At 44.8% G+C, this 15495-nt stretch overlaps 1 protein-coding gene and 1 pseudogene across 2 annotated transcripts in view; both read right to left on the bottom strand.

Annotated features, from left to right (window-relative positions):
* Positions 1-15495, bottom strand: part of MEI1 (meiotic double-stranded break formation protein 1) — a gene marked incomplete at its 5' end in the record, with an annotated part of 59207 nt that overhangs the window by 31412 nt on the left and 12300 nt on the right. The window contains 9 exons of the mRNA XM_081084058.1: positions 118-215; positions 1879-1939; positions 3554-3665; positions 5948-6089; positions 6880-6971; positions 7768-7882; positions 13756-13890; positions 13979-14078; positions 15030-15146. Coding sequence (XP_080940184.1) covers positions 118-215; positions 1879-1939; positions 3554-3665; positions 5948-6089; positions 6880-6971; positions 7768-7882; positions 13756-13890; positions 13979-14078; positions 15030-15146 — 972 coding nt within the window. The remainder of the gene's footprint in view (positions 1-117; positions 216-1878; positions 1940-3553; positions 3666-5947; positions 6090-6879; positions 6972-7767; positions 7883-13755; positions 13891-13978; positions 14079-15029; positions 15147-15495) is intronic.
* LOC308514421 (cytochrome c-like) lies at positions 12205-12518 on the bottom strand (annotated as a pseudogene). Its single transcript has one exon. The product of its transcript is annotated as a cytochrome c-like (transcript).

Raw genomic sequence — 15495 nt, 5'->3', positions numbered from 1 at the left:
CCCCCTACTCCCCTCCCTCCCTTCTAGTCTCTCCTAAAAAAAAGGATTAACAGCAGCAACAAAAGACTCTAAAAGACCACCACAGACCTCATGAGTAGTCAGACAGCAGCATCTTACCTTCTTGGGAAGGTGGCCCTGTATTCTCTGGAGCTGAGAGGAGGTTGATGCACAAGTAGTAGAGGAAACTGGAACACACCTCGTTTAGGGCTGAGTGACTTAGAGGGAGAACAGAGAGAGAGAAGACACTGCTACTTTGGCTGGGACAGCATTATCCCTACATGTACTGGGGTGTCACTGCTTTGTGTCAGAGCTCAGTGATAGTCTAACCGTGGCCTTGGTGGAGGAGGTCTCAAGGTGGCTATAAAAAAGTAAATATGGCCCTAGCCGGTTTGGCTCAGTGGATAAAGCATCAGCCTGCAGACCAAAAGGTCCCGGGTTCAACTCCAGTCAAGGGCACATACCTCGGATGCAGGCTCCTCTCTGACCCGGGCCCTGGTTGGGGCATGTGCAGGAGGCAACCACTCCATGTGTTTCTCTCACATGGATCTTTCTCTCTGTCTTTCCTTCTCTCTTCCACTCTCTCTAAAAATCCATGGAAAAATATCCTCAGGTGAGGATGAAAAAAAAAGTAAATATGGAGCCTGGGTAGACTGGCACAGTTGGCTGAGTGTAATCCCATGTACCAAAAGGTTGTCGGTTCAGTTCCCAGGCAGGGCACATATCTAGGTTGCAGATTTGATCCCCAGTCAGGGAGTGTGGAAGACTATCACTCAATCCCTCCCTCCCTCCCTCTCCTACTTTGTCTAAGCATGTTATGTACTCTGGTGACAATTACAAAAAAAAAGTAAATATAAAACCTGCTGTCCAGAGCTGTAAGTTAGGCACTTGGTCCATATAATTATTAATTAAAAATTTGCTGAAAAAATAAATCAAGGAGGCCACTAAGTTCCAATTTCACAAAACATACAAACAACAATGTGTTCCTGGGTCAGGAAAGGGCTGAGGAGTACAAAACAGAGGAAGCTGTTGACCCTAAACGGGTACTCAAGGAAAACAACAAAACATCCAAAACGATGACTTTGAATCCAGCTGGACCCCCATATTCTCTCCTGAATACTGGGTGTTCTATTCCCAGGCATGAAAGGAGAGGTGGATTCTGCCCTGTAGACAGTAACAAATGAAACCTGCCAAGTACATGCAGAGACAGGGGGCAAGTCGCAAACGGGAAGGTAAACAGGCTGCTCTAGCCCTGGCTGGTGTGGCTCACTGAGCTAGAGCGTTGTCCTGTACAGGTGGCAGGTTCAATTCCAGTCAGGGCACATGCCCGGATTGTGAGTTCAATCCCCTGGCAGGGCATGTGCCAGAGGCCACTGATCAATGCTTCTCTCTCATATTGTGTTTCTCTCTTTCTCCCTTCCTCTCTCTAAAAATCAATTAAAACAAAACAAAACAAAACAAAAAAAACAGGAAACTAAGAAGACAGACTATTTTGAATAAGAGTTTCTCCTCTGGAATTGCTGGGCTGGTGGCAGCTGGAACATGACTCTTTCTTGATGTTCACTGCACCCCTTACCCTCGGAGGGCCTGTTTCCCCATTTGTAAAATGAGGGGTTACACAAATGATCTCTAAGAACCCTTCCAGTTTTCATGTGAGAGATGCCCATCCAATTATCACATGGATGGAGGGCCTTACCAGAGCCAGATGAAATACAAGCTATAGAAGCAAGTCTAGCTCATATGACTAGTTACTGAGTAATTCTGATACTGCGTCAATGCCCCACAAGTCCTATGACTAAACCACACCAGTCAGAAATTTCCACGTGTCCAGTCAAGGATGCTGGCTCCTTGACCATTAATTTTGCCCGGGACCATACGTACCTCAGGCCACTGCAGAACCTGGCCTTCAGTTCCAGAGTGAGTCGTATGAAGGATGAGGCAGCTTGGGGAAAGTGGGAGGAAAGCAGAAAGCGGTTTAAACCAGATGCATTAGAGATTCCCAAGTCTGGGGGGCACCAAGGAGAACTAGTGTTAAAGTCATGCAGACCAGAGCTCAAATTTTGCTCCTTCCCTATCTAGGACTATGACACTGGAGCACTTATTTAACCCCTCCCAGAATCAGTTTCAATATCTATACCTCACAGGTGGCTGTGAAACGGAGATAAAAGCAGGATTCTAAACAAGAACATCAAGAGCTCCCACTGCACTAGCTCCAGTGCTGGGGAGAACCTGTACTCTGTCCTGGGCCTAAAGCATCCCGCTGAGTTTCACAGCAACTTGCTGGGATAGCAGTTTAACCCATGACCCCCGCAGGGAGGGGGTGCCCAGCTTGTCTGCTGGAAGGGCTCCTCCTGGCCCAGTCTCTCAGGGACCCAAAGTTTCTCTACCCCCACTACTCCAGGTCTCTGCCCAACTCTTGGCTGGCAGTGCCTGCTTCCCTCTTCTCTCCTGCAGGTTGGGCCCCTGATCCTGTTCTAGCTGGCTTCATGCTGCATACTCTATATCTCCCCACACACAGCCTTTCTCTACATCCCTTGTTCCCCACCACTGCCCCTGCCAGAGATTAGCACATCTGAAGCTCTACCCATCTAGCACACAAGACTGGATCCTCTTGGCTCTTGAAATATGGCAGGCAAGAAGAGTGGGTGAAAGGAAGGAAAGAAGTGTGTGCTGGCTGGCACTCCAGTGTAGACTAAGGGGTACAGTCATTCAGGAAATCTACATGTTATCTCACTTCATTCTGATGATCATCACCATGTTCTAGCTGAGGACATTGGAGATAAGAAAACTGATTTGCCCAATATCAGTAAACAAGGAAGAGATGAAGTAAGAATCCCAACCCACATGTGCTAACAACAAAGGTCCTGCTTTTTTCTCTCTCCCACACAGCCCCCCACCCTCCCCTCTCTGGAATTGTGCAGGAGCCTCTTCTCTCTTTCTCTCTCTCTCTCCCTCTCTCTCTCTCTCTCTCTCTCCCCCTTCCACTCTCTCTAAAAATCAGTGGGAAAAATATCCTTGGGTGAGGGTTAACAACAACAACAAAAATGACTGAGAGACTAAAATAAACAGATGCAAGAAGGCCTGGAGAAGGAGCCACTTGGGGTCAATTTTAGGAAGGCACTTCGGTATAGAGCTAGACAGCAGCTTCACACAGGGCTACCGCTCCCCTAGAAGGCATCTGAACGCATGTGGAAGTTTCTCAGTTGACACAATGACTGGGGTACTTTGGGCATTCGGTGCTCAGGCATAAGAGATGCTGAACATATCATGAGGTCTGAGGGAATATGGAGTATGACAGTAATATGGAAAGAGGTGTATTGAGGGCTTTGAACTGGAACCTCCAGGACACTCTAAGAGAAGTATCAATAAACTTGAGAACTGCTTTTAAGGACTTTGTTTTCTGAATGATATTCCCTTCCACTCAACACTGGCAGAGCAGATTTGATTCTGAACAAATACGTCAACTTCCCATCCACAGGTTATGCTCTTTGAGTATCTGAGCAGCTGCCTAAGGTGCCTGCCTCCCTCCCAACGTCCACTCTGGCTTTCTGCCTACCGAGCTTCTTGGAGAACTTCTCCTTCATGTGGGGAACGATGACAAAGAGGCTGTGTAGAATTGAAAGGAAAACTTCCATCAAGGCTGGATGAGTGGCCTGCTCCAAGTGCCTCTGAAAAGAACCAGGAGGGAGAACACAGGCCACCAGGGATGAGCCTCTGAAGAAGAAAAATCATTAGCAAAACTGGCATCAAATCTAAAACGGTAGACTAAACCCTTTCAATGGAAGGAAACTGAAGTCACAAGCCTACATCCAAGGCTTATGATCCATCACTTAATAGTGTCAGGTACTTTACCCCTCTGGGCCTCAGTATCAAAAAGGGTGAAACAGGAGTAACAAGTCCTACCGCCTAGAAACAAACGAGATCTGGTATGTGAGAGGTACTTTCTAAATGATAATGCAGAGTGACACCCATTTCCTATTACAATAGCCATAGTAATAATAATACAGTTTACAAACTGCATTCACATTTATTTTTGATGTGATCTTTGAACAGTCATGAGACAGCCTGACGTAGTAGACAGAGCTCTGAATTAAGAGTAGAGAAACATGGCCTGGCTGGCGTGGCTCAATGATTGAACCAGGAAGTCACGTTTCAATTCCCAATCAGGCCACATACCCAGGCTGCGGACTCGATCCCCAGTATGGGGCATGCAGGAGGCAGCTGAGCAATGATTCTCTCTCATCATTGATGTCTCTCTCTCTCCCTCTCCTTCTCCCTTCCTCTCTAAAATTAATAAAAAAAATGCATTTTTTTAAAAAAGAGTAGAGAAACTTGGGTTCTAGTTCAAGCTCTGCACCAGATCACTGTGTCCTTGGGTCATTCCCCTCCTCCCCACCCCTCCCATCCTTCTCAGTGTCTCGGTTCCCTATCTGTAAAGAAGATCTGGGACCTCAGAACATGACTCTTAAGATACTGTTCCTTTGGTTTTTAACCAAGTTTGTTTGTTTTTTAAACACCTTAGAAAATACATAGTGTGAAATACAGAAAAGTAGAAAGAATAACAATTTTATGGTCTATTCTAGATCTAGCTCTAACACTTTATAAATCTAAGAGGAAGGCAGAGCAGATGAGGACATCAATGTGAATTGCCCAAGTGTTACTGTTTGTGTCAATCAGGGCTACAACCCATGGCTCCTACAGTTACCAATCTGAAGACCTTGGCACGCTGGCTCACAGGCCTCTTCAAGGAAAAGTGGTTCTACCCTGTCAGACCCAGAGGATGGCCCTGGCTGGTGTGCTCAGTGTTTAGAGCATCAGCTCACACAACAAAGGGTCTTGGGTTCAATTCCTAGTCAAGGGCATGGACCTGGGTTGCAGGTTCGATCCCCAACCCTGGTTGGGGCATGAGCAGGAGACAACTAATTGATGTGTCTCTCTCACATTGATGTTTCTCTCTTCTCTCTCTCTCTCTCTCTCTCTCTCTCTCTCTCTCTCTCTCTCTCTCTCCCTCCCTCCCTCCCTCCCTCCCTCCCTTCCTCCCTCCCCTCCACTCTCTAAAAATCAATGGGGCGGGGGGGGGGGGGGGGGGGGGCGGGGAGAACCAAACCAGAGGATGCCTCCCTGCTGCCCTACTGTTCCCAGATGGCCATGCAGACTAATAGGGACTCTTCAAAGGCTCACAGATGTCCAACCCTCAACCAGGACAGGATTCACTCAATGTCAGCTGGGCAGTCAAGAGCTCTGGACCCAGATCTTCCTCCATCTCCAGCTCAAGTCAGCTCAAAATGAATTTCTTCCAGACCAGGTCTGTCTCCAGAGTGACCATCTCTCACTACACAGAACACGTTTGTGTTCCTTAGTCTGGATCACAGACATTCATCGCTATGCTTTACTATGCAGGACGCATGGGTTCAGACCTCAGTACCGTCATGCACTTGCTTTATAACCACAGGAATATGACAATACCCTCTTTAAACTGGCAGAAATTATAGCTCCCTCTCACGGGGTCACTGGGATGATCAAACTAGGTAATGAATATAAGGCATTTATCACCCCATAAACACTACCTATTTATTTTATTATTACTGTTTTCTACTTTTTCTCAAGAGGCATCTATTAGTGTTACAATGAAATACTACACTTCGTTTTTAAAACCAAAGGAAAAGTGGCTGCAAGAACAACCCTGCTGAGAACCTCAGAACAGCGGTTGCCAACCTTTCGGACCTCACGGACCACCAGTGGTCTGCGGTCCATCAGTTGGCGACCGCTGCTCCACCGGTTTCCTTAAACCAGCGGTCACCAACCTTTCGGACCTCACGGACCACCAGTTGGCGACCGCTGCCTCAGAAGGTCCGGTGGAGTAGTCCCTGCCTGGCATCTCCAGGCCAGGCTCACACTCACATTCTTCCCCTCCCCAAGTTTCACTCTGCCCGTGGCTCAGGGAACCCACCATCACCATGGGGATGCAAGCGGAGTCACAGGCACTGAGAAGAAATTCTGAGAAGGCCTCCAAGGTGTCTTCCTTCTCGGCGCTGGGAGCTGTGAATGGATTCTCCTGGGCCGAAGGTTCGCTCTGGAATTCCACAGCCAACCTGAGAAATCTGTGTGTGAGTATATCCCCTTCTACCGAGGTAACACAGAGGTGAGAAGCATCCTCCTAGAGGAATGCCTGAGCTCAGGATCTGGAGAAAGTATCCTTATCAGCAGATCTGGAGAAAACTCAAGAGGTCTCAGAGGGAGGGCCTGGTCCTTGGCTACCTCCCCAGCTTCGTGCTCCCATCCCCTCTCTCATAATAAATGACTCTTCCACCCTCGTACAGATGCTTCCCTGAGCATCCCACCCGGTTTGCTGTTTCACATCTCTCTGCCTTTACTGATGCTGCTCTCTACCTGAAACACCTTCCTCGGATCTGTGACAACCTAATGAATCCCACATATGTAGACAAAACAATCTCTGTGAACTCATTGTCTTGCTACTTCCACTACCTAGCACCAGGCCTGCGACACAGTAGATATTTTTTAAAAACACCATAAATGTGAACTGAATTAATCCAACAAGCATGTAGCTCAGTTATTTGGGAAGAGGAACCAAGTTGAATGAGACACAACCTTCACCAGAACACAAACACAGTACACACACACAGAACATTATACAGTAACACAAACTTCACCAGAAGGGAATTTCTAGAAACCTCCCACCCAACTACATGTCTTCAAACCTCCTTCACACACACCCTCCACACCCGCACATATCCCCGACCCCCACCCCAGCCAAAGTCCTCTCATATGCAGCAAAGCATCAGAAATGAAGAACTTCATCCTTTGATTCCTTTCCAAGCCCACCCTCCATACCACTATTTTAGACCATAGAAGGCCCCTCACCTGCAGGCATTCCTAAATCCCTCCAGAGTGCTCAGGAGAAACGTTCCCCTTCGAAGAATGGCCTTCTCCAAATCTCTACTGGAGGCACGGCCCTGAGGTGAGAAGGAGAGAAGGGAACCTGGGTCAGGTAACTACTCTGGGTCCCAGTCTGTGCGTAGAGGACTACAGACCTCCTCTCACCTGAAGTCTGTCATTCCCATATACCTAACACTTTCTAGTGTTATCTCCTCGAAAATCTAGCCACCTTACAGCTCCTTTAAAAAATGGGAGAAGGGGGAACCTGAACCATCTGTTTCCCTTTGAACCACAGAACTGGCTCTTGTTCATAAAGCGGTCACAGGCTGGTGGACATAGGCCTGACTGGTTGTAATGCCCACATTAGCTGCTTCAAAACACATAAAAATCTTCACCCCATTAGGTTTGAAGACCTTGATTTCCAAAGTTAATCTTGAAAGACATAATCAGTATTCATATTAACAGTATCTTTTCTGGTATTTTAAGTCCATGGACCATTAAAAACCAATAATTCAATATGTTGCATATTAGTCAAATTCTTTCTAAGATTCTAGTAAATCTAGCCTTAAATAATTTTGTGAGCATGTTTAGCATACCTGCTTGAATAATATAAAAGACAGAGAGTGTAGTAGGCTTGGTACAGATACCCTGGGATTTACTACCCAAAATTAGGTACTTGTTAGTTTTGAACTTCATAGAAAAATTATTTAACCCTATGACTTCAGTTTCCTAATCTGTAAAAATAGCAATTATTAAGCCTCACAGCTCTGTAGCTAGAGGGGAAAATAACATCTCAATGTAGGTATAGTGGCATACAAAGGTAATTATACTAAAGCACATTACAGCATCATCTCCAGACGGCAGTTCACTGACCAGGGGCCTCCTGCTCAATGGGATCTGGGAGAAATCGGCACAGCGGTTCAGCATGGCTTCAAGCAAGGACCGCAGTTCCCTGTACTGCACGGGCGGAGCACTCTGATGGTCCTTCCTGCATCCAGAGACAAAGGCAGGCTTAGGGCGAGGGAAGGGTACCCCAAGATGCCCAGGTCCTAGGGCAGTGATGGCGAACCTTTTGAGCTCGGCGTGTCAGCATTTTGTAAAACCCTAACTTAACTCTGGTGCCATGTCACATATAGAACTTTTTGATATTTGCAACCATAGTAAAACAAAGACATATTTTTGACATTTATTTTATATATTTAAATGCCATTTAACAAAGAAAAATCAACCAAAAAAATGAGTTCGCGTGTCATCTCTGACACACGTGTCATAGGTTCGCCATCACTGTCCTAGGGCAATGGGGAGCAATGTGGTTGATCAGAACACAGGGCCAGGATCTGCTCTGATAAAAACCCTTGCCCCAGCACTTATTTAGATGCATGACTTTGTACACATTCCTCATTCTAACACTGTTTCCTCATTTATTAAATGAGAGTTAGTAGAATAGAATTATTCTAAGATCAAGTCAGATCATGTATGCCAAGCACTTAGCAGTATGCTTAATAGATACTAAGTCTTTATAAATGACAGTTATGACTATTATTGTTGTTATTAAGGATACAGTGGATTGTCTCACTCAGAAGGACCTCCCAGTGAAAGAAGTACTGTCTAGAACTGAAGGTGCATCAAGAGATGCATCTGGTCATTGTTCTCAGGTAAGTGATAAGCTCTTCTTGGGGTAGAAGGATCAAATTTGCTCTGTTACCTTAATGAGGAAAAACTGGATCAATAAGGAAATGTTATCAGGACCTAGATTTTTATTTCAATATACAAAAGAACTTCCTAAGAGTCAAAACTCTATACAGATAGAGGGGACTATCTAAGAAGTGAGCTCCCTGTTCTTGGAGATTATAAGCAGAGGCTGAAACTACTTTTGGAGATGCAATCATTGGGAGTGCTGGTTAAATGTGAGAAGTAACACACTGAGGTCCATTTGAACCTGCTTATTCTATAGACTCAAAGAAGGCAACCGTCACTGACTAGTCTCCTTGTGAGCTCCAGGAAGCCAAGGACCAGTTTCATCTTTTCACTTTACCTAAACAGAGCTAGACGCATTATAAATTGATGCTACATAAAAAATATGTTAAATGAATGAATGACTACTTGGCAGGTTATAAGGTAGCAGTATTGGTTTCCTAGGGATGCTGCAATAAATTATCAATAACTGCTTGGCTTAAAACAACAGAAATGTATTCTCCCACAGTTCTGGAGGCTCTAAGTTTTAAAATCAAGGTGTTGGCTCCCTCTAACGGCTCTAGGAAGAATCCCGCCTTGCCTCAGATGCTAGTGGTTGCCAGCAATCCTGGTCATTGGTTTGCAGCTGCATCGTTCCAATTTCTGCCTATGTCTTCCCACGGTCATTTTCCCTCTGTGTCTGTCACTGTATGTCCCAAGCCTCCTCTCCTTATAAGGTCATTGGATTTAGGAGCCCACACTATTCAACCCAGAGCAGTAACTAAGGAGAAACCTATGCTAACCTTCATCACTTGGCCTTTCTTGAACATTGAGAGTAATCTGTTGAGCCTTCTAACAGGCGCTCAGTTTATAGTTCAGGCTTGATTTCCTGTTTCCTTCTTCATTTCTGGAAGCTCTAAGTTTCAATCCTACACTGACTGTCAAGCCCTGGTTCCCCCATCTTTAAATTCTTTTCAGCAAGCCCTAGCCAGTTTGGCTCAGTAGATGTAGCGTTGTCCTACGGACTTAAAATTCTCTTCAGCAATTCTCACTCCTTTTTCCTTGTTCCAGTTGTGTTCCACTTCAGAGGAACCATCTCAGTAAACATTCTTGGAAATGAAAGTCAAAATTAAAATAGTCTAAAGATTAATAACCAGCCCCTACCCATCACTCTCCACAATTCTGACCAAACCAGCTTTCTGACTTCTTCTTGTATAATCCCCTTCATACGACTGCTGGCCACACTGGCTACTATACTCTGAGTAACCCCTACACTTACCTACCAACATGTTCTAGCTAAACCTGATCCTTCCACAAATCTAAATCTACCTCATCCCTCATAGCTCAGCTCAACTACTACCTCTTGCTTGAAAGGGCTACCAGTCCCATAACACCGACCGGGGAGACTTCCAGCTCTGCATGGGCACCTCTGACTGACACTTCTCTGGCTTTATGCTTTGCTACCCTGTTGGCTTCCTCATCCCACCCTCACTGGGATTCATGCCCCAGATTTAGAAATTTAAATCTAGGAAAGGACAAAGGGAGAAAAGAAACAGAAGTTATTCAGTGTATTAGGCAGCATGAAGCATATTATGAATAAAAAGTAAAAAGTAAAATTGTAATGTAAATGCTATTTTTTGTCAATTTTTAGAACCAACCTAGAGTCAAATCACAAAGACTTAGCTATGGTTAAAGAAGAGACCATAACCTGACTGGTGTGGCTCAGTGGTTGAGCATCAACCCATGAACCAGGAAGTCACAGTTCGATTCCCAGTCAAGGCACATGCCCAGGTTGTGGGGTCAGTCTCCAGTAGGGGGCAAGCAGGAGGCAACCAATCGATGATTCTCTCTCATCATAGATGTTTCTATCCCTCTCTCTCTCTTACTTTCTCTAAAATCAATAAAAACACAAAAAAAGAAACATTATAAAACATTATAAAAATATTGTTTACATGTAGGTTATTAATCACCAGAACTAAAACCAAAATGAGTTAAAATTAGTTTCCTTTAGGAAACAAGGACAGAGGATTGTACCATTTCATTATAAACTTCATATATTTTTTATTTTTTGAATATATTACTTTGTTAGATTTTTAAAAGTGAAAATGTGGAAACAAAAGTTACTACATAAATAAATATGATTTTCCTCCATCATTTTTTCTAAGACATCAAGCATCTTGCTAAGGAATAATTTCCCATCTTGACCCTAGGATCTTTTAGTCTTATCATCCATTTTAACATCCTTCATTCATATACTGACTACCTATTAGGAGAAAGGCATAGCACAGTGAAAAAAATGACATTGTCCCTGATCTCTTAAAGATTATAAAGATACCAGAGGCCTGGTGCACGGATTCGTGCACATTGAAAGGAAATTAATTAGAAGGTGGCTGACAGGGTGGGACTGGGTAAGACAGGCCAGACACGCCCTGGAGCCAACCTCCTGCAGTCCCTCCCCTGGGGCAGCGTCTGTGGAGGTCTGCAGAGTGAGCAGAGTCCTTCCGGCAGGTGGGTCCCTCAGCCTAACCTGGGGGGACCGGGCCGAAACCAGCAGTCTGACATTCCCCAAGGGGTCCCGGAGTAGTATGAGAGGGCACGCTACAAAGTCGCTGTTGCTCGGCAGCTCCTGCGTTGAGCGTCTGCCCTCTGGTGATCAGTGAGTGTCATAACTGCCGGCCGGTTGGCAGGTCACTTAGGCTTTTATACATATAGATATAGATATATGTTGAGGTGAGACAAAAAGCAAGTGAATATATAAGAACTACCAAGTGTTTGGTAGGTGCTATAATAGCATAACCAGGCAGTTAGGGAAGGATGTTCTGAATGAGACTTGAATGATGGAAAGAAGCCACTCATACAAAGATTTAAGGAAAGAGTATTTTAGGCAGAAGGAATAATTAGGAGAAAGGGAGTGTGGGGGGAAATTCTAGACTAAAACAAAAGGCTGGTATTTAAAAATTATATCCATGAAATAATTACAAAATAAAAATGCTATTTAAAATATGCAGAGAATTAGAAAGAACTCTTTCTTTTTTTCTTTTTTTTTTTTTTTACTCTTTATTTGATATTATACAGAAACCACACTAAAATGCCTTTCATTCAGTAAAAGGCAACAGTTTAGATACAGGGAATTTTATCAAATTGGCATAGTTGGGACCAAAGAGATAAAATGGTCACTGCCAGCTTATCTGCAGACCTTCCTTTTAACAAGCTAATGAACACAACCTGAAACACAAGCTAGTCTTGCAGGTCTAAGAGAGAGTGAAGGGGTTTCCTCAGAATTTAAACATATTCATACAACCAGTCGTATAAATCTAAATGTAAGCCAATCTCCTACAGGTTTTGAGATGACACTCGCCACCTCTGTGAAAAGTTGAACACTAGGAATCAAGTCCCACCATATTGTTAGAAGGGAGGACAGTGGCAGTGCTTGCTGAACCAAAATTATCATCAAAGCTCAAAAAGCTGACCATATTCATTCAACCACAAGCCAATCTTATTTAAATCAGGACTGCCCGAAAGAAATGCTCTCTTAGCCATTCATGATCTTAATTCTGGTGTATGAGATCAATTTAAATACAGTACACATAAAAAAAGTCATGAGATATTTGTAATAAATAAGGCAGTGGCCAACTATTACTCATTAGTAGCTCTTTTGAGATAAGCTATCAAGTCTGCCCTCTCTGCACTCTTCTTAATACCAGCGAAGATCACTTTTGTTCCAGGGATGTACTTCTTGGGATTCTCCAAATACTCCATCAGTGTAGCCTTACCCCAGGTGATACCTTTGTTCTTGTTGGCATCCGTGTAAGAAAATCCAGGGCCTAACCTGTCTTTCGCCCAAGGAGACCATGGAGATTTGGCCCAGTCTTGTGCTTGCCTCCCTTTTCCACAGTATGGCACTGGGCACACTTCTGAACAAAAATCTTGCCCTTCTCAACCTCACCCATTTTTAAATCACTCGTTAGTCGCGCGTGACACGGAGATGTGCACTCGCGAGCCGGACGTCCCGCTCTCTCAGAAAGAACTCTTCCAAATTAAAAATATAAAAGCAGAGGAGTTACTGTTTTCCCAGGTCTCTCCCATGTATACAGGAGGGTATGCATGTTACTAAATTTGGTTTTTCTCCTGTTAATCTGTCTCATGTCTATTTAATTAGACCAGCCAGAGACACCTTAAAGGTAGAGTAAAATTTTTTCTTTCTGAACAGTTCTGGCGCATAAGCCAGAAGAACTCACTGGAGGGGACATTGCTAGCTACTGGGAACTGCAGCAGCTGAGAATTCTGTGATGTCTGAAAAAACGTTGCCAAGAAGAAGAAAAGGTTGCTATTATTCTTATCAGTGGACTTTGATGGAAAGAGACAGGCCTTCCTGGAGTTAATAGTTACTATGTAAAAGGTTTGGAGAACATTGATTACTGAAGCATTTTCCTGATTGATGAAAAATAACGCAGTTATGTGCATCTACCCCTGCTAGAAAGTTATTCAGTGTATTAGGCAGCATGAAGCATATTATGCATAAAAACTAAAAAGTAAAATTAAAAAATATGAAAGCAGAAATAAAACACTCAATAGAAGGGTTGAAAGATAAAATCAAGAAAATCTCCCAGAAACTAGTACATAATGACAAAAAGATGAAGAATTTACATAAAACAAAGAAAATTAGATGACCAATCCAGGATGTCCAACATCTGAATGGCAGTTCCAAGAAGAGAGAACAACAGAGTATCAGAAAGAAAAAAATTCGGCTCTATTTGGTTTGGCTCAGCGGATGGAGAGTCAACCTGCGGACTGAAGGGTCCCGGGTTCAATTCTGATCAAGGGCGCATACCCAGGTTCCAGGCTCAATCCCCAGTAGGAAGCATGCGGGAAGCAGCCTATCAAGTTCTCTCTCATCACTGCTGTTTCTATCTCTCTCTCTCCCTCTCCCTTCCTCTCTGACATCAATAAAAATATATTTTTAAAAAAGAAAGAGGTCTGGCAAAAAAAAAAAAAAAAAGAGGGAGGGAAGGGGAGGGGAGGGGAGGGGAGGGGAGGGGAAGGGAGGGGAAGGGAGGAAAAAAAGAAAAGAATAGAATAGAATTCAAGAAAATTTCCCTGACAAGTAGCCCCTGGAAGCTGCCCTGGCCTTGACCTGGCCCTCAGGTACATGCAGAGGTGGAAAGGTCAGCCTGCCTGGTCTCTCACCTCAGAAAGGCAGAAACAGCCTTCACCGCCTCCATGGCCACCTCCAGCACAGGGCTGCTCACTGCCTGTTGGAGGGCACGGCCAGCATCTCTGCACATGGCTGAGCTTGTGAACAGCTTGATCTCCTCTGGCTGTCTAAGTGGTAAATGAGGAACAAGTGAGTGAACGATCACTGACCACCAGAAATAAATACTTCACTTCTTTCCTTCACTGCTTTGCTCACCGAGTCAGGATCTCAGCAAACAGCAGCATGCCCTGCTTGTGCAGCTCTGTGTTGTTCATCCTCAGGCTTCCCTGCAGGCTCCTCACCACCGACTCGATCCCTACCTCAAAGTGACATGGCAGAGGCAGGGATGAGTGTGTGGTAGCTCCTTCACTGACTGCCCAGGAGAAGTGAGAGGCTCTGCACAGCACATGTTTGTTAGCAGCCCCTCGAGGAGGCACCCTGACAAGGTTGAGCTGATGGAACAAGACGGTGAGATCTTGAGGGCAGACCCTGATCGGATTTATCTCTGTCTCCCTGAAACCCAGCACAAGCCAAAGCACAGGCACTGGCACTCAAAATATTTAGTGAATACCTACTGCCTGAGCTGCACCTTCCCCACTAGACACTCTTATTGCTCCTCAAAGAATCACACTGGATCTCCCCTCCTCCAGGAAGCCTTCTCGGATCCACTCAGGCAGAGCTGTGGGTCTTTCCTGAGCTCCCACACCTGCTGTACTTTCCTCTAGCACAGCCCTAGTCAGCTTGTTTATATTTCTCTCCCTTTCCAGGTCCAAGCCTGGTGCCTGGCTTAGAATAGGAACACAGAGCCTGGCCAGCGTGGCTCAGTGGTTGACGTTGACCTATGAGCCAGAAGGTCATGGTTCAATTCCCGATCAGGGCATATGCCCAAGTTGCAGGCTCCATCCCCAGTGGGGGCCCTGTCCTACAGGAGGCAGCCAATCAATGATACTCTCTCATAATTGATGTTTCTCTCTTACACTCTCCCTTCCTCTATGAAATCAATAAAAATATATTTTTTAAAAAGGATGAATCAGCAAAACGTAGGGACTAACTAGATGGGCAGATATCTGGAGTACAGGAAAGGACTGAAGAACTGTTGGGATAGTACTGCCTGACTATGGATCTGGTAACGAGTCTCGGCTGATGGAAATGATCAGAACCAGCGTGCCCCTCCAAGATGAAGGTTAGTCCCTTATCACTGCTGTGGCTACCCAACTTCAAAGTGCTGTCCTCCCAACCCAGAGCTAGTATAGGGCCCCACACCAACCGTACACCGTGTGGCACTTGGAAAAGAAGAGTGGCTCCTCTGCCAGAAGTATCAAGCAGTTGTAGCTGGACCAGATAAGCACTTCGCTGGAAGCGGAAAGATGCTCAAAGAGGAACTCTGGTGACAAGAGGGAAAGAAAACAATAAATGACAACTATGTAATCATGATCCCTTAACTAATGCTGGGGCCTTAGATTTCTTCAGCATCTCACACCTGTTACTTTATCTGTTCACACACCCTCTCCATGAAACTTAATCATTAATTCAGATAAATCTGAAAAATGCCCTCAGGGTTATGGTTCAACCTCATTTTTTTAACAGATGGAGAAACTGAGACAGATAGAGGTATTATTAGTGGTAGAGAGGGGACTAGAATTCAGATCCCCTGATTCTCAGATGGGCAAGCAGCATGATGCAGAGAAAGAGTTTTTAAAACTAGAAAGGCTTATTTTACATCCCTTTTCTGC

The sequence above is a fragment of the Myotis nattereri genome, assembly GCF_964212035.1.
Source record: "Myotis nattereri genome assembly, chromosome: 2".
Taxonomy (NCBI): Eukaryota; Metazoa; Chordata; class Mammalia; order Chiroptera; family Vespertilionidae; genus Myotis; species Myotis nattereri.
Note: the sequence above shows the minus strand (reverse complement) of the source record. Positions and strands in the feature narration are given on the sequence as shown.